The 21,488-nt window shown below is 48.9% G+C and overlaps 1 protein-coding gene across 1 annotated transcript in view; it reads left to right on the top strand.

Annotated features, from left to right (window-relative positions):
- The window catches only part of SMARCC1 (SWI/SNF related BAF chromatin remodeling complex subunit C1), a 92,074-nt gene extending 70,844 nt beyond the window's left edge, over nt 1-21,230 (top strand). The window contains exons 26-28 of the mRNA XM_071734484.1: nt 3,597-3,861; nt 17,956-18,123; nt 20,244-21,230. Coding sequence (XP_071590585.1) covers nt 3,597-3,861; nt 17,956-18,123; nt 20,244-20,329 — 519 coding nt within the window. The 3' untranslated portion in view covers nt 20,330-21,230. The remainder of the gene's footprint in view (nt 1-3,596; nt 3,862-17,955; nt 18,124-20,243) is intronic.
- Nucleotides 21,231-21,488: the final 258 nt, after the last annotated feature.

Below are 21,488 nucleotides of genomic sequence, written 5' to 3' on the forward strand. Positions count from 1 at the left end.
GAGAAGGGAGGGAAGCAGTGATGTCAGGAGATGGGAAAAGGTGGTTGCTCATTGCCACCAGAAAAGGGCCAAAATAGAACAGAAAACTGACAAATCTGAAGCATGACAGGTGAGGAGGAGCCAACAAAAAGGCTGTTAGTTTCTGCCCTCAATCTAGGGAGGCTGTAGCCAGGACATGGGACTTGGTTGAGATTTGGATCAGCTGCAGAAGGTGGCACTAAGGGAGCACAGACACCTCACTGGAGACTTGTGGATCCCAAAACTCAGGGTGTAAGGTGGAGGAGATGCTGGCTCTGCCTGCCAGTGGCTGGGTTATGCATCAGTCAGGAGGTGTGGTGTTCTTTGTGTGTAGTGCAACAGGCTTTCAGAGAAGCATTTCCTCTCCAGCTACTGTAAAGATGACTCAAAATTTTCGTTTTTATCAGAGTGGTAATTTTTAATTTTTTTTCAGTTGTGTAGCTTCCTCATTTTTGTCAACAGGCAGTTACTCCAGCTGGGTTGAGGATACCAACTCATAATTCTAAGGATTTTCACTTTTGCCCTGCCAGGTGAATTTCATGGAATTTACATCCACACTTCAGCATTAATCACACTGATAGAGTTTGACAAACTGTTGGTCTTTTGTTGTAGCAGAATGTCAGCAGGAATTTCTAGATTGCTCAGCATCCTCAACCACTTCAGTGTGGGGTTTGCCTCTGACACTGATTGGCAGCTCAAGAAATGGACCTAACTATTTTGAAAAGGTTCTGTAGATTTCTTTCTTTGGGTTTTATATTCTATTAGTGACAGGTTGAGGTGTTTGTGGTTTTCCCATTTAGAGGCATAGGACGTTATTTAAAATGTGCATACAGATTTTTCCCCTGGCTTTCTGGTGGTTAAATTCTGCTTTTTCACCTGTCACCTGTCGTGGATATTTAGTGAAATCATTAAAGCCAAAAAATTCCTTGGTGCCATTGCACTCTCTGCATGTGTTATTGGCTGCTCTGGCTTTTTCTCCCAGGAAAGGTAAGTGTTGAAAGAAATCTGTGCTGCAGACTGGAGGGTGTTAGATTTTAGGCAAAACACATTTCCTTCAGTGTTTAATTTCAGTGCTGCCAACTCTGATTGTGTGTAACTGGGGATCCTGTTGGTAGGAGCCTTGTTGACCCAGAATTTTTAATAGCCCCATGAATGCTTTCTCTCCCCTTTCTGCTCAGGGAGGAGTTACTGGCTGGGGAGGAAATTGCAGCACAATGACTGTTATTGTGTGAGCATGCATGGAGTGCGTGTAAGAGCCCTCATTGTGAATCACTTTGGGATGAGGCACGGGCAGGCTGGTGCAAATGCAGAGGTGGTCAGTTCATGACAACCTACCTGGAAATGTGGCTGATTTCAAGCAGCAGGTTTTGGGTTTTTGCTCGTGCTTGTTTTTGCCTTGAGTGCCTCACTCCTGCCTGAGGTCTGCTGCAAGTAGAGTTTGGAGAGCTGAAGAGCAAATGCAAATTCCTGCTGGAGTGCCTGCTGGTAAATGTGTTGCTACCAGTGGTCCTGATGCTAATCTGGGGCTGTTTCAGTAGGTTGTGTGTGTAAACCTGCTTCTGAAGTGCAGCAGCCTCGCACAGAACCCCAGGTTATTTTGGGCTCAGAGTCAATTTTAAAACCAGCTCATGTCAGAACTTGTGTTTCTGTCCTCTCTCCAACTGCCTGTTCTCATCCTCAGGGGAGGGGATGTGAGCAGAGAAGTTTTCCCTGCTTTTTCCAAAGCACAAGGGGTATTTTCAGGCACTGATGGTGTTCAGAGATGCTTGTGAAGACTTAAACTGTGGCAGGGTAGGGTGCCATGAAGAGAGCACAGCAGGGGCACAAAGGAGTCTAAAAAGACCACAAAAAGTATGGGGTAGCCATGCTCCTTGCCTGAGCCTTTGTTTCGGGTCATTTGCAGTAATTCCTCCCTGCCACCTACTGAATCTGTTTCCACACATGCACAATTACACCATTGGTGTACGTGTCTCTTCATTTTACCAACTTCTTCCCACTAACGTATGAGATTGGTCAAGGAAAAAAGAGTCATGGCAGCATGAATAATCACATTGTAGTCCCTACACGCTTGCAAACCAGCCCCCAACAAGGAGCATGTATTATTCATGAGGCTCTGGCCCCATCTGGTTCTGGGGGTGAATGCCTGCTCTGTAGTATTCTGGGTCTGTCCCTGCTTTGTCAGCACTCAGACTGCTAACACAAAGTCTGGGTGGAGCTTTGAGAGTTTTTGGAGAACTTCTACAAGGTGGAAGTTTCCCTGGCAACCTGCTTTTCAGAGAAATTATGGAGTATATCTTCAAATATTAAATATTTGTAAAGTATTCACACAAACCAGTTCCTGAATAACAGATGTAGAAATGTGTTACTTTTTCTTAAATCAGCCAAATGACTTGTACTGCCTTAACCAGGATGATCATCAGGTGGATAAATGCCCAAGAGCCAGAAATATTTTCTGTACTTTCTCATTCTATTCATTTTGGGCTTGCTTCCTTTCTGCATGGCTCCATAATTAAACAAAATAGCCTGGTTTATCTTATTGGGACTAAATTACACAGGGTTTTTTATGTAATACTCATCTTAACAGTGCAAATCATTGCTGGCTGGCTGGCAGCATCTCCAGACCCTGCACTTCAAGGTGTGGGTAGGATCCTGCCTGTAAAGCACTGAGCCCATGCACACATTCTGCTTTGGTCTTTCCCTAGAAAACCTCTGAGTTTCCTCTTCCTCTCATTCCAACATGCAGAAATTTGAGAAGAACACACAGTTTCCTCTAGAACTGTGCTCAAGGCTGAGTGCTCTGTACAGTACTCATTGAGTAATCTGGGAGTTGAGTTACCAAGAGATCTTTTAGGGCAACACAAGGTGTGACCCTGGCAGCCAAAAGCACCAACCCAGCACAGCTTGGGGTGCATCCAGCACAGCTTCAGGGTCAGCTGAGGGGGTGATTTTCCCACCCTACACTGCCCTGGTCCCACCTCAAGCAGTGTCTGCAGTTTGGGGGGCTCGGGATGGGGAGGACTTCAGACTGTCAGAGGTGTCCAGAGGAGAGCAGTCCAGATGGGGAATGGCCTCAGGATCTCTGAGGAGCAGCTGAGGGCACTTGGTCTCTTCAGCTTGGAGAAGAGAAGCTGAGGGGTTCCCTCCTCCCCAGCCTCCTCCAGGGATGCAGTGGGGGTGCTGCAGATCTTCTCTCTCTGTAAGCAGTGATGGAACACAGGGAAGGACCACGCCGAACTTCTCCTGAGGCAGCTCCATTCCCTTTCCCTGAGAGGGTGGTTGGTCACTGGGACAGGCTCCTCAGGGCCAGAGCAGAGTCCAGGTAGTGTCTGGAGGACAGGTTTAGCTTTAGGTAGCCCCGTGAGGAGCAGGGAGTTGAATTCAGTGATCCTTACGGGTCCCTTCCAGCTGTTCTGTGATCCTGAGGTGAGTCCATCCCCTCCAGCAGCAAAATGGGCTTGGACCCTCTCCCAAACCCTGGATCCTTGTCCATGGGGCAGACGTTTGATGTGCAGAAAGGTGTTAGTGCCATTCCTGACTGCCTTCCCTGCTTTGCCCTTTTCCCCCCGTTTTTGCCGCAGTTGGAGCAGCAGAGGCAGCAGCTGCTGACGGAGCGGCAGAACTTCCACATGGAGCAGCTGAAATACGCGGAGCTGAGGGCCCGGCAGCAAATGGAGCAGCAGCAGCAGCACAGCCAGAACCCCCAGCAGCCTCACCAGCACCCCGGGGGGCCTGGCATGAACCCCCTGGGGGCACCGGCACATCCAGGCTTGCTGCCTCACCAGCAGCCTCCCCCCTACCCCATGCTGCACCACCAGATGCCACCTCCTCACCCACCCCAGCCAGGTAAGAGCCAGGGGACACAAAGCCCCTGGCATTGGTCACCCCTGGGAATAAAAGCAGAGGGAAAGGTATGGGCAGGGGGGATGGCAGGAGGTGGGAGGGATGCTCTGCATTAGGTGCTGTTTCTAAGGGTGGTGTCTGTGAAAGAGAAACACGGTTGGCTGGAAAGATGGCGTCTTTGTGGAATAAAGCCTCATTTTATAACCTGTACCCCTGGATCAGGAGTGTAGATGGAGGTTTTGGGAGGAGAGATGTCTCATGTACATGAGTTATCTTACCAGTGTGCTTGAGATGTCTTAGCAATGTACATGAGGAGATATCTTACCAATGTACTTATGTCTCATCAAATGAAATGTCTCACCAACATGTATCAATACCCAAATGAAAGGAAAGAAACAGGGAGCCAGACTCTGCTCAGGGACAGGACAGGAGGCAGTAGTCACAAATTAAAACCTGTGAAATTCCACCTGGACACAGGAAAATACATTTTTTATTATTATTATTATTATTTTCCCACTGTGAAGGTCATCAAACCCTGGAGCAAGCTGCCCAGGAAGGTTGTGGAGTCTCCATCTTTGGAGATAGTCACACCAAGCTCTGAAATAAAAGATGGAGCTGTCCCTGAGTGTCACTTTCAAATGGTTTTAGCTTGTTTGTATTTTCTTGGACTTTGTTTCTTTATGCTCAGTCATCATTCCTCCTTCAAAACCAATTATTCCCTCAAATTCTCCAGTTCCTGACACATCTATGTGTGTAGAAGTTTAGGAGAAAGGACTGGAATGAGCAGCAGAGGCAAGAAACTCCTCAAAGGAGTTTCCTTTGCCCAAGATCTGGTTCTGATCTACTCCAGTGCCTTCCTTGGGGCTTTGCTTTGTGGCTTCTGCCCTGCAGTTGGGCCCCGATGCCAGGTGAGTCAGAAGGGACACTTGGAAGTCTCTGGTCCAGCCTCCTGCTCAGAGCAAAACCATCTGGATCAGCCTGCAAGGGAATTGTTCAGGTATCTCCAAGGCTGGGAGTGTTCCCAGGATGGAGAGCAGTGGTGATGTGACTGTGTGTTACTTTATGAACAGGCTGTCGAAATTGAAATATTTATATTTAAAATAGATAATTCAGAATAGCATCACCTGGCATGGAGTAACCTGAGTGTGACTAGCCCACAGCACAGGAGAATGGCTTTTGGTAAATAAAACCCTTTTTACCTGCTGGACCAAATCAATTTGAAAAGAAGATGGGGTCAGTAATTAGCTGAAAATATTTTTGAAGTTCTTGTATAGGTTGCTGCTGGAGAAGCTGAAAAGTTTGAGGTATTGTGATCTTGCCTACAGACAAGCTGGGGCAGGGCTTTTGACACTGGGGTGTAGTGAGAGAACTTCAAGAGAAATGGGTTAAAACTTGGAGAGGGGAGATTGAGGTTGGACATGAGGAAGGAATTCTTGAATTTGAGGGTGGTGAGAGTTTGGAACAGGTTGCCCAAGGAAGCTGTGGCTGCCCCATCCCTGGCAGTGTTGAAGGTTGGATGGGGCTTGGAGCCCCCTGGTCTGGGGGAGGGGTCCCTGACCATGGCAGGGGCGGCACTGGGGGGGATTTAAGGTCCCTTCCAACCCAAGCCATTCCATGATTCTACGGAAACGTGGGATGTGGCAACAGAAAGCTTGCAGGAGCTCGAGGTTTCATGTCAGGAAGGGACCAGTGTTGAGTCTGTGGTTTGGAAGAGTCAAGTGTGTGGTGAAGTGGCAGGGAGTGCAGAAGAGCATGAAAATGGGAGGCATCTCATCCAACTCTGTGAATCTCCACAGTAATAGAACTTGATTGAACCAACAGATGCAGAGTAATGCTCACTGGAGAGGAAGATAAGAGTTAGCAGCCTTGTGATCTGAATGCTTAAGCTAAGTGTCTTCTGAAGAGTCCAGAGCTTCATTACATGCTTGCGGGTGAAAAATTAATACTGAAATTGTTTTGGGAGCTGGTTTGGGTTTTGCTGGAATTTAATTGGGATTGTGGTGCTTAGATTCAGGTGGTACTGGAGCTGGGTTTGTGTGGTGTATGGCAAGGTTGTTTCAGCAGAAAGGAGAAACATTCTGGGAGATGGAAAAATGGCAAATTGAAAACAGATTAAAGGGGAAAATCATTGCATATCATTAGGCTGGCTCCTACTTACAAGCTGCTATTGAGACTGAAAATGTAACAAGATTAAATGCATTGTTCCCTTCACTAGGGGACTAATAAAACTTGATTTCTAATATAGTCACATCCTTGGTTCACGTAATACCTCATTACTTCAGCCCCACTGTAATCATCCAGGCCCTCTGTGTCCCCACTGATCCCTTTCAGTGTCAGGGGGGGGACCGTGGCACTCTTTTAATTAGTCAGCACGTCTCTTTTTCAGATTTGATTAAAGTTAATCAATAGATTGACTTTTCCACCACCACCCCTCCTGTTAGAGGGTGGCAAACTGGTGGATGATGCTCAGCACTTGTGGCTGCTGTGATGGGGAAGCATCTGGTGCTGCCTCATGGCACACAGAGACAGGACCAGGATCTTGGTTAACTGAGACTTTTAGATTTTTACCTGTTATCTAGGCTGACAGTTTGCTTGTTTGATATTTTTGTGAAGGTGAGAATTCAAAGCCCTTTCAGAGTTGGAATGCAAACCCCTCTGCTTCTTCTGCCATGTCCCAGCTGATCATCATAGACTCATGGAATGGTTTGGGTTGATCTTAAATGGTTTGGGGACCTTAAATCCCCCCCAGTGCCCCCCCTGCCATGGTCAGGGACCCCTCCCCCAGCCCAGGGGGCTCCAAGCCCCATCCAACCTTCAACACTGCCAGGGATGGGGCAGCCACAGCTTCCTTGGGCAACCTGGGCACCCAGGGGCTCAGCACCCTCAAATTCAAGAATTCCTTCCTAGAAGATGATCCTGCCTAGAAAGCAAAAGAATCTCTTTTCCTCACGCTCTTCAGTGGAAGTTTGTTAGAAAAATTTGGGAATTCCACAAGTGGTGAAGCTCTTTGGCTCTACAGTGGAGGTTTTATAACCTGAGGGGAAGGAATGGAAGAGTTCAGTGTTTCCTTGAGTGAGTCCAACCCTTCAGCTCTGAGCCAGCCCTGGGGCTGTGTGTGGAAACAGCAAAGCAGGGAGTCTCCAGTCCCTACTGACTCACAGATTGACCTCGAGTTCTGTTCAGGTAGTTCAGGATGCCCAGGCTCTGGCTTGCCCTCACACACCAGTACACACCAGTACACACCAGTACACACCAGTACACACCAGTACACACCAGTACACACCAGTACAGCATTGCAGGGGGACTCTCTGCTGGAAGGATCCTTGTTGCAGGCAGCAGATGTGAAGTTCCAGCCTCCAGAACTCTGCCTGCCAGGCTGAAGCAGTCAGCATTTGGTGTGCACACCCCCTGTGTTTTGTACGTGTTAAAAAATAATCCTTATCCCATTGTGTCAAAGCTGTGATAAACACTTCAGCACTTCCATCCTGTCCTGTGTATTTTCCTTACTTTTCCATTCTTAGGGCATTTGAAGTGTGTTTATGGGCTTTTAGGTCTTGGAGCTTTGCTCACCCAGTTACCTGCATGGCACGTACACACCCAGGGAGCAGCAGGAATTTTCCTGTTGGGTTACTGGGTTAGAACCCTTTGGAAGAAGCTGAAGTTCCCCTTGGTGCCCGTGAGCCTCCTGCAGTCTTGCAGGAGATGCCAAAATTTGGAGGGTTTGGGTAGGTGAATTCATGCCAGGGAGAGGCTTGCAGAAGAAATGGGAAAGCTCCTTTTTTGCTGCTCTTTAGCCCTGCAGGTGAAGCTCTGTCTGGACACATCTCTGTGTGAAGCAGGAGCTGTTTCCTTACCCCAGTTCTGGGCATCTCTCACCCTGCTGTGTCCCTGAGGTGCCCAATTTCAGAAACCTCAGTGATAAATACCACAGCATAATTCTGCAGTCAGGGATCAGGAGGTTTTTGGAGCTGTGGACAGGTCACTGCCTGCTGGGCTGTCTGGCAGCTCTGTGGGAAGAACCAAACCATTCAGTTTGTGGCAGAGAAAAACCCCAAACAGGAGAAGCAGGAGTGGGCAACCTTCCAGCTGAAGGCAACCTGGGGATGGCAATGCCCTGCACAATTCCCTCTTCAGCTGCCTGGTTTCAGCTCCAGACTTTACCTTGGTTGTCACTGATGTTTTCAAACAGGTTTTCTGACCTCAATAGTGACTAAAAGTGTAGCTGTTGGTTCAGTAGACCGTGAACAAAATGCTGAGTCCGATGTCTTTAAAGTGATTGATGGAAACTGAAGAGATGGTTGGAAACAAAGTGATGAAAGGATCTGAAAAGGCATTTATAAATGGAAGGGAAAAAAATGAAATCCTGCTTATGGCTTGTCTGGATTCAGAGGCAGAAGCAGTTAAGCCCTTAGCTGAAAATCAGTGGTAAAGATCTTTCCAGAATAATGTTCCTTAGCTTCAGTATCAGTCTCTGGATGCAGCTGGAGAACATTATTCACATGGAACATGGAAAAGATGGATCAGTGGAGGGTCAGTCTGGGCAGAGCTGGTGAAACTCTCCAGCCAAGGGTCAGTCTTTGCAGTGAACCACTTCCCACCAGCATGGCCATGGCTGGGGCTGCTGGATTGTGGAATTCTTTGGGACATGCTGGAGAGCTGGAGTGGGTCCAGAGGCCAATGCCCACGAGCAGGTTTGGTGAGAGAGAAACAAAGAGGAGCCAGCAGAGCCCTTTCCAGAAAGGCTCTTGGTGAATCCCACTTAAAGCAAACTTTTTCCAGCAGACACCACGCAAGGCACAGCCAGAGAGGCTTCTGAAAAGGTTTTGCTGTATCTCTCATGTTTTTTCTTTCTGGGTCTGGCTGAAGTGGCTTCTTCTGGTCATAGCAAGCAACCCAGCTTGATGGTGGGAAAGCTTTGAGTTGAAACTGCTGCAGTAGAGCTCTGGTACCAGTTTGCTGGGACCTGTGACTTACCTTGGTGCTGCTTCTCCAGTCCAAGCCCATCTGTGGAGCTTGGCTGCTGTCACTTCATCCTCTGGTGCCTGGGTGTGATGAGGTTCTGGACAACTCAGTGAGCAGATGTTGCTGTTCTTGGGGGGCACTGATTTCATCCAAGTCCCTCTACTACCTCATTTCTCAGTTGTTTTCATTTTAATGTCATTTTGACTGAGCTTATTTTGTTCTTTCCCCCCCCCCCGGAAGGAAGACTTTTAAAATAAAATAAAATAGACAATTATAGAAAATAAAAGACTTTTAAAATAAAATAAAGTCTTTTTAAAAAGACTTTAAATAAATAAATAAATGAAACTGGATTCCAATTTCCCTGCCCAAAGCTGTAGCAACTAAAATTCCCAGTTTCTTGCTGTGTCACCAGCCCTGCTGCTGGCCCTATCATTTAAAGCACATTATTGATTTCTTTGTGCAGTGTTCTGGTTATCTGTGGACTGCTAAGTGCCCTGTTCAAGTGATACTTGTGGTGGGTAACATGAGAAACCTGAAATTCTTGGAGGGAGAGAGGGAGATCTGTATTAATAGCTGTCATTAATTAACTCTGCCCTCCAAGGGGGATTTTCAGCTATTAAATCATTTCTGACCCAAAGCAGAAACGGAATAAGGTCAGGATGTGCTTTTCTACTCCAGCTGAATGAGTAACCTGAAGAAGAACCTTTTTCCCCAATGTAGTTTGCATCATTTTCTATTGATGGTTGATACTCCAAAGAATATTTTATAAATAATTTTGACCTTGGGTGTTTTTTCATGTAAGTGTCTTCCATTTCATTATTTAAAACCTGTGCCTTTAAATTTAGCTTCTGGATTTCGTTTCCTCTGGGGCTGATGGCAGTTCCAGGATTTTGTGGTCTATACAAGGATTTGGGCTTCACTTCTTTGTGGTACAGATTTTCTAAGGAGTCTCAGTGCCTGTTTTCTATCCATGGCACGTCTGGAGCCTGCTGGCAGGAGGTGCAGGGAGCAGGCAGATAAAAGGCTGGAGCATGGGTGTGCAGTGCTCATCCAGGAGTTGTGGGGTTGCAGGGAGGTTGGTGCTACAGAAAAACCACGTTGGATGCTCTCTGGTGTATCCTTGACTGTCTGAAATCCTGCCTGAGGACACGAGGTGTCACGGGGCTGGAACAGAAAATAGGAATCAACCGGGACAGGGCAATTCCTCTGAGGGTGCTGGAGGAGATTTTAGTGCCTTGACTCAACATCTGCAGAGCTTCTCCAAAGTTTGAGCAGCCCCTGACTCCTTACGAGGATGCATTATTGAAGATGCATGAATATTTGAAGGTTTCCAGCTCTGCCCTGCAGAATGGGGGTGCCCTTGCTGGTGTGACATGCCCAGCAGCTTCTCAACAAAGGCTCTTCCACCCCATTGTTCCTGCTGAAAGCCATGGGGAGCCCTCAGTATTCAGGTGCCTCCATCCCAGCACCGGGGGGAATGACACCAGAGGGGAGGGACAGAAATGCAAAGATGCAAGAGAAGTGGAAATTTCTGCCTTCCCCCCCCTCAAGACTCGGTGCTAAATGAGTTCTTGTGGTTAATTATTCAGAGTCCTTGGCTGCGGGGTGGGCTCTGCAGTGCGTGTCGGGGAGGAGGACGTGCGGAAGGGAAAGGACGTGTCAGGGGATGCCTGGAAATACAGATTTCCACGGCTCTGAAAATGATTCCTGGGGGGAAGGAAGGAGCACACCTTGCAGTGGAGCTGCAGTGAAGCCAGCAGGCATTCCCGGGAGCAGCTCCTGCCCAGCCCAGGGCTGCAATAACCCCTTCAGCAATGGGAGAGGGAGATCCCAGCCAGGCACATCCCCTCTGGAGATGAATGTTGAGTGAGCGCAGCCTGGTTTGCCCTCCCCCAGCTCCAAATGCTGCCTGCCAGAGGAGGGACTCCCTTCCCGAGGTGCTGCTCAGGGATGGTCCCGGGAGGTGCTCAGGAGGAGGGGGTTGGATGTGCTCCAGGCTTTGTGCATCACGCTCCGGCGGCTGCTGCTGCTGCTGCAGGCAAAACAAAACCACTGAAACTGTGTGCCCCTCACGTGAGCTGATTTAATAGAGGCTTATTTAATAAAGATAAATACCTCAGAGATCCTTTAAAGCTCATTCCTCATCAGTTTGACTGGAAGGTGAGCCGGCAGGCTGCTAAGAGTGGAATGCTTCAGAGCACACCTTAGGAAATGTCTCTCGTCTTGCACGTGTAAAGGATTTTTTTTTTTCCTTTTTTAGTCTGCTAAATCTCATTTTATTGAACCTTTTGGCTTTATCTCTGCCTGCGTCTGCTGGTTTTAAGCTCTCCCCCTTATGTAGGTCACACTTCCACGTTTTATGCTCAAGCCGCTGTCTTGAAGCCGTGGCTCTTGGCAAGGAAAGACACGTAGGATCTCTGCAGAAACAGGACTTCATGTTTGCCATGCCAGTACTCACAATTTCCCCTTGCTTTATCCCTCTTTGGCTGGGTGTTGCTTGATTACTGCTCAGCTTCATTATTTTGAAGTTTGGGCTCTGGTAAGATTGTTCCTCTGCAAGGACCTTGAGCTACTTTGGTGGCAAAATATTTTGCATCTCACATCAGGAAGGCAAAAGATCCTCTACTCAAACACAGAGGAGCAGCTCAGCTTCTGGGTGTCTTCAGAAAAGCTGCAGTGCCACTTATTTTTCCATATTTAAACATTTAAGAGAGAGAAAAAAGCTCCTTGGTCCAGGCAGGAGGGCGCTTCCCATCAGCTTCATGGTGAGGTTTGGAGTCGTGACAGGCTTTGAATTTATGAAGAAATGACGTTTTTAAAATGTGTTTTATTTCTTTTTGGTGGTTGATTTTTAATATAAAATGTTGTCCTTGAACATCTGCATTACCTTGGGTTTGACAGCCTTTCTCTCCTGGACTTGCTCAACGTGGGAGCGAAGCCTTCATGTGAAGCCCCTCAGCGTGTGGTTCTGGTCCAGCTTCACGTGTGCTTTTTGTGTGTTTGGGTTTTCTTTAATATTAATCAACTCATTAGTGCAGAGAGAATGTTGTAGGCATGTGGTGCTAGAAGGAATATTGCCCAATTATGCTTGGAGAGGTTGAGGCTCCTGTCAAGCAGCAGCTCTCAGGCTGGGGATTCCTCAGTCTCCAGCTTCCCTGCTCCTCTGGAGCACAGCTGCCTTTTTTGCAGTTTTCTGGTTTTTATTTCCCCATCAACCTTCATTTTGCCAGTGGATAACATCCCTCAGAGCTGTGGCTGTCTTCTCCTTTTGCTACAGGGCCTCTCTGTGTCTTTGGGCCATGGTTTGTCTCCAGTTTCTTTGCAAGGTTCAGTTGAACCCTCAGGTCACCCCCAGCACCTTGAGCTGCCCCATATCTGCCTTTGCTTCTGCCTGCCTGTAGCTGCAAGGTTTGGTTATTTTATTGGAGGGCTGGGGTTGGAAATCAGGAATTCATTAAAAACAGAAGATCTACTCAAGCCAGAGTTCTGAAGAGCATTAATGCAAAAACACCGAAGCTGTGTTCCCCGTGACTTTTCCTGAGCAGGGTCTGAGTCTGTGTCTCCTGGCTTTGAGCTGAGTGGCCACAAAGGCTTTGTGAAGTCTGAAGAACTGAGATCAGGGCAGGTCCAACCTTCCCCACCAGTAATCCTCTAGCATTTTGACCCTGGGTGCTCAGGGGCTGCTTTGGGGTGGTGGGAGCCACCTCTGCACATCTCTGAGTCCCACGGGGTAACAAAGGGGGGTTTGGAACCTGCAGTGTAAGAGCTGCAGTGGCCACCACCAGTTCTGTATTCAGGGAAAGAAAGGCTTCCCAGTTGCTTTTCCCCACATCTCTTGATATCTTGAGCATGGAATAAGTCATCAGCTCATCTCCCATGCAGACTTTCTCCCTGCTGGGGCTGCCTCAGTCTCTACTCTGAGTCTACCTTTCTGTTAAATATTAAGTCCACTGAGAGTCCTGAAACCCACTGGAATCTGCAACCTATCAGTTCAGTGAGGCAAAAGCTCCAATTCCCTCCTTGTCTGTGAAACAAAACCATCCTCCAACATTCTTCTGCTCTAGGGAATCATCTGTGTCTGCAAAAGCAGCTGCTGAAGATAGAAGTTCCTCTTGATATTTTCTTGCACAGGTAAATGGAGAAGATCATCTATTTCTCCTGGATAGTAACTTCTCAGTGGCCCCTTTGTTTCTGTGTGGGTTGAGTTGTTGGTGATACAGAATTAATTTTTTTTTCACGTTTTTCCTTTTGATATTTCACCCAGAACTTGGAGCAGCTGAAATTGAGGCAACTGTGACCATATTGCCACGGGTCATCACGTCACACGGGGCCTGTCACAAGTCCCCACAGCTGTCTCCTGCAAAGCAGGGAAAATCCCAGCTCCTGGAGCTTGACCAGCTGCCCTCCAGCAGCCTGTGCTGCAGAGCTCTCAGTCTGGTTTCCACCCTGAAGGATGGAGAAAGCACCTTGCTTGGTGTCTGCCTGCTCTGCTCCTGGCTGAAGCTCCAAAAGTTTCCTTGAGGCTCAGCACTGGCACAGAACCCATTGCAGAGTCTGCAAACGGGCAGGTTTGGGCTGTCTGCAAACCCAGCAGCCTTTTGCCTCTTGGTGACACTGATCCTGGAGTTCTTTTACCCACTTCTAACCATCTAATAGATCATCTTGACCCTCTTCTAACCATCTAACAGATGACCATGTTGTTAAGGCTCAGCAGTGCCTGGTGGTTCAGGGGGTGACTGTCCCCACGTTGCCTGTCTTACCCTTTCTGCCCACTCCTCAGCTCAGACCCAGCTGCCCCCTGGCAGGTGCCCAGATGCCAGCAGCAGTAAATCCATGCCACATCTCCTTAAATCTTCAGTTCTCTGCCTCTTACCCATTGATGAGGGGTGAGCAGAGGACAGGAGGGCTCAGGCTGGCTGGAGGAACAGTCTGACTGGTGCCTTATGAGATCCAACAAGAGCAATTGAGATGAGATCTTAGGAAGGAATTCTTTGGGGTGAGGGTGCTGAGCCCCTGGGTGCCCAGGTTGCCCAAGGAAGCTGTGGCTGCCCCATCCCTGGCAGTGTTGAAGGTTGGATGGGGCTTGGAGCCCCCTGGGCTGGGGGAGGGGTCCCTGACCATGGCAGGGGGGGCACTGGGGGGGATTTAAGGTCCCTCCCAACCCAAACCAGTCTGGCATTCTGTGTGAACTGCAAAGTCCTGTCCCTGGGAGGATTAATCCTAAGCAGCAGCTCTGTGGACAAGGTCCTGGTGGGCAGGAAGCTGAGCATGAGCTGGTGACATCCCAGGAACAGGAGCACAGGCAGCAGGATGAGGGATGGGATAATTCTCCCCCACCTCTCAGCAGTTGTTAGACCACATCTGGAGGGTTGGGTCCTCCAGTAGAAGAAGGGCATTGATAAACCAGAGTGAGTTCAGCAGAGAGCCACCAGAAATGGTCCACTTTCCCCAGGGAGGGGGTGAGGGAACTGGGCTTGCTCAGCCTGAAGAGGAGAAGGCTTTGGAGGGACCTAGCAGCAGCCTTGCAATAGGAGGAGGTCATAAGAAGACAGAGATGGGCTTTTCAGGGATGTGTGGTGGGAGTGAAAGGGACATAAGTTGGAACAGGAGGGGGTTTGACTGGATATGAGGAGGTCAAGCACTGAAACAGGTTTAGAGGAGTAGAGAGAGGTTGGTGCAGTCTCAGTTCCTGGCACTTTCAGAGATCAGGTCTTGACAAAGCCCTGAGCAACCTGGTCTGACCTCAGAACTGCTGACCCTGCTCTGAGAGGAGGTTGGACCAGAGACCTCCTAAAGTCCTTTCCAACCTTCTCCATGATGGAGAAGGCAAATGGGCTGTAATGAGGAACATCTCAGCTTGCCTACAGAAGGGAAAGCAGGAGCTGGAGCTCTTGTGGTGTGAAGGACTTGGTCACCTCAGGTTACTCACAGAAACATCTGTAATTTTAGGGACTGTGGGCAGGTTTCCTCCCCCTTTTGAGGATGATTCCAAGGGGTTTCTTCAAAACCTCTTCATCACCAGAGCAGAAAATATTTTTGTTAATATGGGGACAAAGGAGGGGGTTAGAGGTTTAAATCTGTGCAGCCTTTCTGGTTGGCTGCTGCTGCTCTTTAATAGGGAGTGATGGAAATGCCAGGGAACGTGCTGGAGGCCACCCGTGAGCACTGGAGTGTGGCAAGGGAGAAATTCAGAGTTCCTGCCCTTTGTAAAGGGCTGAGAAAGCTGATGGTTTCTGTAGAGCTTCGTATCAGCTGCTCTGCAGGCATCTTGGTCATGCTCTTGTCATTGAGCAGCATCTGGCCCAAGGACCTCTTGCTCGCATTACCAGTGTAACCATACATAACCAGTGCTGTGTTTTAATGGTTTGGTGCTTCAGAGCCCTTGTGAACTGAAGGTGGTTCAGCACCTCTGCTGCAGATCTCCAGGGCTGGATGGAGCAAGTTCAGCCACTTGTGTTGGGTTTTTTCTTTTGAAACCACTGCTCAGTAGGTGTTTCTGCAGGCTTGGAGCACTCCTGTGCAGAAGGGCAGTAACAGAGGAGGATTTGGGATGGTTGGGACTTCACCTCTCTCTTTCATTTCATCTTTTTCATCATGGGAGGTGTCCCTGCAGGATGAGGTGTCTGCAATGTAGAGAGATCCCAAAGGGCAGGGTTTGGTTTTGCTCACCAGGGTCCTTTTAAAGTGCAGATCTTTGTTGTTCTAGGTCATAGATTCTCAAGCACCAGGGTCTGGAGCAGCCCACTGCTTCCTCAGGCTGAGGCTGCACATCCAGGCTGTGCTGGGGAGCCCCTGTGCTCCCACCTCTGACTGGGGGGTGTTTGCCAAGAGCTCTCACCCACCTCTCTCAGGCCATACCCTGTGAGCTGCTGCTGCTCACTGATGCTCCAGAACATGGAAGTAGCAGATGTCTGTAAAATACTCAGAGTTCATTGTGTTTGTGCCCCAAAGTACTGACTTGGCCCCAAACCTGGAGCTCCCACCTCCTTCAGGCTGCCCACTGGTGATGCTCCTCTTGGGTGTTGAAGAGTTCTGTCCTCACACTTGAGTTCACATCATGGTTTTTGGGGGAAGGAGCTCTTCTGGAGGAAGCCTGGAGAATCCCAGCCTAATGGCTACTTTGCTGACTAAAATCCTGAACTTTTATTTAAGTGTAGAAAAGTAAATGTAATTGGATTATGCAAATTAATCTGTTCACATAAGGTTTTAGAGCATCCATCAGTGAATGGTAGGTGCCTGAGGTGGGGCAGATTCTGACAGTTCCTTCATGCAGCTGAAACCTGATGGTCTCTTGCAGAACTGACACAGGAGGGGGACTGCAGGACCCCTTCCTCACATCAGAACAGGGGTTTTTAGATTGAAATTTTTTTCATGGTCCAATTTCTAACTTATATTACTTCAGTTCTCCTACTAAAATTTATCCATTAGGCTTTGTGACTGCTCTTCTCCACCAACTGTTCTTCCTTTGATGCCTTTTTATTATTCCAGTGCATTTTGTTTCTCATGCCTTCACTTAGATGATGATCAAAAGCCTTTGAGTTGGGGTTCCCTTAATCAAATGTTGGGTGGTGACTGTGAGTCTCACCCTCCCCTTGCTGCTCCTGCTGCTGCTTTTGAGAGCTGACCCTGTGGTTCTTCCTGAAGGGGCTTTGTAGCCTCAGGGGGGGAGATGAAAACCCATTTCTTTGGGGGTTTGGTTAGGGTTGGTTGTCATGCACCAGGCTCATGTCTTGCAGCTTGGAGAATTGCACTTTTGTTCCAACCCAACCCAGCCTGGGATTTGATGGTTCCAAGGTGAATTCACCACCTTCTTTTCTTTGGAGAAGAGGAGAGAGGAAGATTCTCCCTCTCTCAGAAGATCCATAGACCGTGCTGTCTGAACCCATGTAAACCACAGAGCAGAAAGGGATGGGGTTGCAAACACCACTGGGATTTTTCTCTCACACTGCTGGGAAGATCAGAAACAGCTGGGGGGGAGATGAGCAAGTTGCTGAGACACTGAAGTCGATTAGAAGCTCTGCCTAAAGAAATTAATTAGTTAATTTAGTTTGCTCAGTGCCTGGGCAAAGTCTTGGGGAAGAAGAAAGACCTGAGCACTTCCCAGCTTGCCCACAGATGAGTTTCCAAGCCAGCTTCCTGGGGGGGTTGAGAAGAGAACAGGCAGGGTTAGATGAGAGCAAACATCTCAGCAGACACGTGTGGCACTGAGGGGATGTGCTGGGCTCCAGAACAGTTCTGGGGAGCTGTTTTAGCAAGGGGGAGAGTTGGGGTGTCTTGTCCTGCCAAGCCAAAGCTGTGGCTATGGGCTTGTGCTTCTTTGTGTTTCTTTGGCTCGAGCAAGAGGATGAGCTCAGAGGTTGCTTTGCTTCTGCTAAAAAAAATGAGTGGTTTACCAAATTTCAAAATGCCTCATGGCAAATTTTATGTAACTGCCCAGAAAAACAAAAGAAACCACATCACCTCCTGCTCTTTTGTACATTCTGTTGTGATCTTTTTGTTCCTGGATTCCCAGGTCATCCCTGCTGGTCTCAACATCAGGTGTGAGGGCTTGGAGCAGCTCTGCTCTGGAGCCAGGCTGAGAGAGGTGGAGGTGTTTTTTTTTGGTTTTTGTGGGATTGGACTTGATGGTCTATCAAGGTCCCTTCCAACCTCTTAAAATTCTGTTAACATTTTCTCACCACTTCCATGTTTTAGCTGAGTCTCACCATCCCTCATCATCACCATCTAGAGCAGAGGCTGAGCAACCTGGGTCTGTTCAGGCCTGAGAGGAGAAGGCTCAGGGGAGACCTTCTGCCCATGTTCAGTACTTAGAGGGGGCTCCAAAGCAGCTGGAGACTCCCTGTGTCCAAGGAGTCCCATGGACAGGACAAGGGGCAATGGGCACAAGGTGCTCCTGGGGACATTCCCAGTGGACACCAGAGGAAAATTTTTCCCCCTGAGGACAGTCAGACCTTGGAATGGTCTCCCAGGGGAAGGGGGGGATTCCCCCACTTGGGAAAGTTGGAAGTCTCAGCTCCAGGGGTGCTGAGACATCTCAGATCAACAATAATATGAGAAGGGTTGGAGCAGATGGGCCTTGGGGTCCCTTCCCAGCTGACATTCCATGGGAACTCTCTCTCTTTGCTGCTCTTGCAGGTCAGATGCCAGGACCTGGCTCGATGATCCCTGGACAGCCCATGCCAGGCAGGATGATGTCAGCCAACATCCACCCAGCTGGTGGTGGCCCTGCCCCCCCAGGCATGTCACCCATGGCAGGAAATCTCATCGGACCTCGTGTTCCTCTGGCAGCTCCCAACGGGATGTGTAAGTGGATCTCCTGCAGGAAACTTTTTCAATGGACCTGGTGGGGCTTTTCTGTCTCTTTCCTCGTTGCCTGCAAAGTCATTGTAGTTGAAGCCCCTTTATCTGCTGCAGGAATAATGGCATCTGAGCAGGCTGGCAGGCAGAGCCTGGTGCCAGAGGTGTGCTTGAAGCTTTAAGTGCTTGTCTCCCCTCTGGGCATCCAAACATACTCCATTGTCCTTTATTTTATTTATAACATCCATTATTTTATTTATAACGACACTAAAGCTCCGTGGTCGTTATCAAAAACCTCTCTCTTGATTTGGGGAAGAATGCACAGTAGAGGTTTGGGAATTAACTGCAGCTAAAGCTTTGCATGGCTGAGGTGAGAATAGGATTCAGCTCAACAATACCTTGCTGAAAACTTTGCACCATGAAATTAAAGAGAGGGAGGCCTAATTAGGAAGAAGCAAAAGGTATGTTGGAAATGTTCTTTGCATGTTAGAAATACCTACACCTCCAAAAAGGAAGCTGATTTCTGCCAGGTTAAAAAAAAATAAAGTAGCTGAAGCCAGAGGCACTGGGTGAGTGTGATGTGAATGAGGGTGAGAGTGGGATCTCCAGAGGGAAGCTGGGAGGGACTGGAGCAGGGTCCTTGCTCACAAATTCCTCACTGAAGTTGTATTAGTTGCAGCCTGGAACAAGCTGCTGCCCTCCTTCAGCTCAGCAGTTTTAAAGCCCCAAAATGTTACTTAGTGAACCTATCACCTGCCAGGCAAGCATCCTACTTCCCCCCAAAAATAACTGGGAAAAGCCACCCCAATCTGGGCTCAGCTGAAGGCTGCTGCTCCTCGGGGTTCAGCACCAGAGGCACCAAGCACTCTGCTCTTTGTCCTGCTGCTGCTCCAGCTTCCCTTCATCCCCTTCCCTTTTTCTGAGCCTCTGCCACTGGGAATATCTGATGTCAGGTTGTGTTCCTGCTCACTGTCTTCCCTTATCTTAATTTCCCTTTTTTTTCCCCCTCTCCCTTCCTGAACAAGCCAGTCATGTTTCATGAGCATCTCCTCTCTGAGCACCAGGGCTGACCTCCTGCAGCCTGCATGGCTTTCCTCCTCCTTGCTGCATCTGTGGACTCCTCCACTTTTAACCTGCATACCCAGGGTAGAAAAACATGTTGGAAAGCAGAAAATAGAGAAAAGCCATCTTCTAAAATTTGGAGCAGAGCTGTGATGAGAAGTGCTCATTCCAGCTCTGAAAGCTGCTTCATGTCAACTTTGCCAGCTACAGAGCTGCATGCTGGACTCCTTTGCTGTAAAAAACAGGGATTTTTTTTCCTCATTGGAAGTCCACACAGTGCTTGGTGCTTGAAAAGCACAATAAAATGTGCAATGAAGCTTCAGGAGATGGAGAAGCTGCAGTTGTGGTCACTTCTGGGGCCAGTTCTTGCTGTTCCTCCCTCACCCAGATGTTTACAGACCTGGGCCTTGGGTTCCTTTTCCACATTTGGACCCCCCTGTGCTGGGCACTGCTGAGACCCCAGCCCCAATCCTGGGGTCAGTTCTGGGTCAGAAAAGAGACATTGAGGGTCTGGAGAGTGTGCAGAGAAGGGAATGGAGGTGGGGAAGGGTCTGGAGCACAAGGAGAAGGTCTGGAGAGCATGGAGGAGGGGCTGGAGAAGATGGAGAAGGGTCTGGAGAAGTTGTGAGGAGCAGCTGAGGGCCCTGGGGGTGTTGATCCTGGAGCAGAGGAGGCTGAGGGGAGACCTTCTGGCTCTCTGCAAGCCCCTGAGAGGAGGTTGGAGCCAGGGGGGGTCGGGCTCTGCTCCCAAGGAACAAGGGATGGGACAAGAGGAACTTTGGGCACAACTCAAGTGGTGCCAGGGGAGGTTTAGGTTGGAGCTGGGGAAGAATTTCTCCCTGGAAAGGGTTGTCAGGGCCTGGCCCAGGCTGCCCAGGGCAGGGCTGGAGTCCCCATCATCCCTGGAGGGGTTTCAGAGAAACCCCTGGGGATGTGGGGATGAGGGACAGGGGCTGGGGGTGGGTTTGTGGTTGGGCTCCATGATCTCAGAGCTCTTCTCCAAGCAGAAGGACTCTGTGATTCCTGCTCCTGCTGACTGTTTCTCTGCTGGTTTTATTTTGCAGATCCCCCTCCAGCACAGCCACCTCCACCAGCAGAAGGGGTGACCCCCCCTCCAGCAGGAGCCCCCCCGGCCTCAGCCGCTCCCTAAGCAGCCAAGGCAGAAGGAACTTCTACAGCAACAAAGTGGTGACCAAAAATGAAATTTCCTCAGTTACCTTCTGTTCCCTTGGGAGGTTTTTACCTCCTGTTGGCCGTGTCTATGGCATCAAGAAGCACATCTACACTGAGTCTTTTGCCCCCTTCCTCTCCCCACCCTTTGTAACCTTGGTGCAGTGCTGGGCATTTTTGGGAAAGCTTTAGATGGAAGATGCCAGTAGTGCCTCCACGTTGCTGGAGGGAAGTCCTTTACACTTTGGTCTGCTTGCCTTTCAGGGCGTGCTCCACTCTGGTTTCTTTCTTCTTGGTGTTTTGAGCTTTGGGTTCTCCTGGGAAGGGTCAAAAAAACAAAACCAAACAAACCAAAAGCTTTGAAGGTGGACGCATCAGCTGAGCCTGAGGCTGTTGTAGCACGTGTCCTCTCCACCTACATTTAGTATTTCGGGTTCTCCAGGTAGAGCAAATCACCAAGATGGGATGGCAAACCAGGGTTTGGAGCAGAGAAGGGAAATCAGGGCATGCTGGTGCACAGAAGAACATCAGCCATGGTTGTTGAGCTGATGGGTAAGGACAGCAGCTGGGTCCTGGGGCTGCCTCACTAACTTATTGAAAGGAAATAATGATCCAGGGCAAAGGAAGCCAGGAAGGAATCAATTGGAATAAAACCACTCAATGGTAGGAGTTTTCTTGCTCCAGTTTTTACCTTTCTTTTTGCCTTTGAAGGTGGTAGCTGAACCTTCCCTCTGAGTAGTTTTTGGTACAGTAGCCAACTGAGGAATAAACCCGTGATTTTTAGTCCCTCCTTTTTGGAACATAGGCTTTTTACTTTTTAAAATGAACAAAATGCAAAAAAAAAAAAAAAAAAAAAAAAGAAAAATTAAAAAAAACAAAAACTGAAGTAGGTAGTGAAGAAGTGGTAGTGTAGGGGGTTGGGCTGGGGTGCAAATGCCAGAACTACCTCCTGCGGGTGGCCCAGGCGGGCAGAGGCAGCGAGCATGGTACGGGACAGTCACACCTCAGCTCTCACCAACCTGCCAGGGGGGATGTGGGGAAAGGAGGAGGGAGAGCTCGGGTTGGTCCTTGTTTGGGTTCTCAGCCCTTTTTCTTATGGGAGAGGGCTTGACAGGTTTCCTTGGCAAGGGTTTGATGGT

This window comes from Heliangelus exortis, chromosome 2 (assembly GCF_036169615.1).
Source record: "Heliangelus exortis chromosome 2, bHelExo1.hap1, whole genome shotgun sequence".
NCBI lineage: Eukaryota > Metazoa > Chordata > Aves > Apodiformes > Trochilidae > Heliangelus > Heliangelus exortis.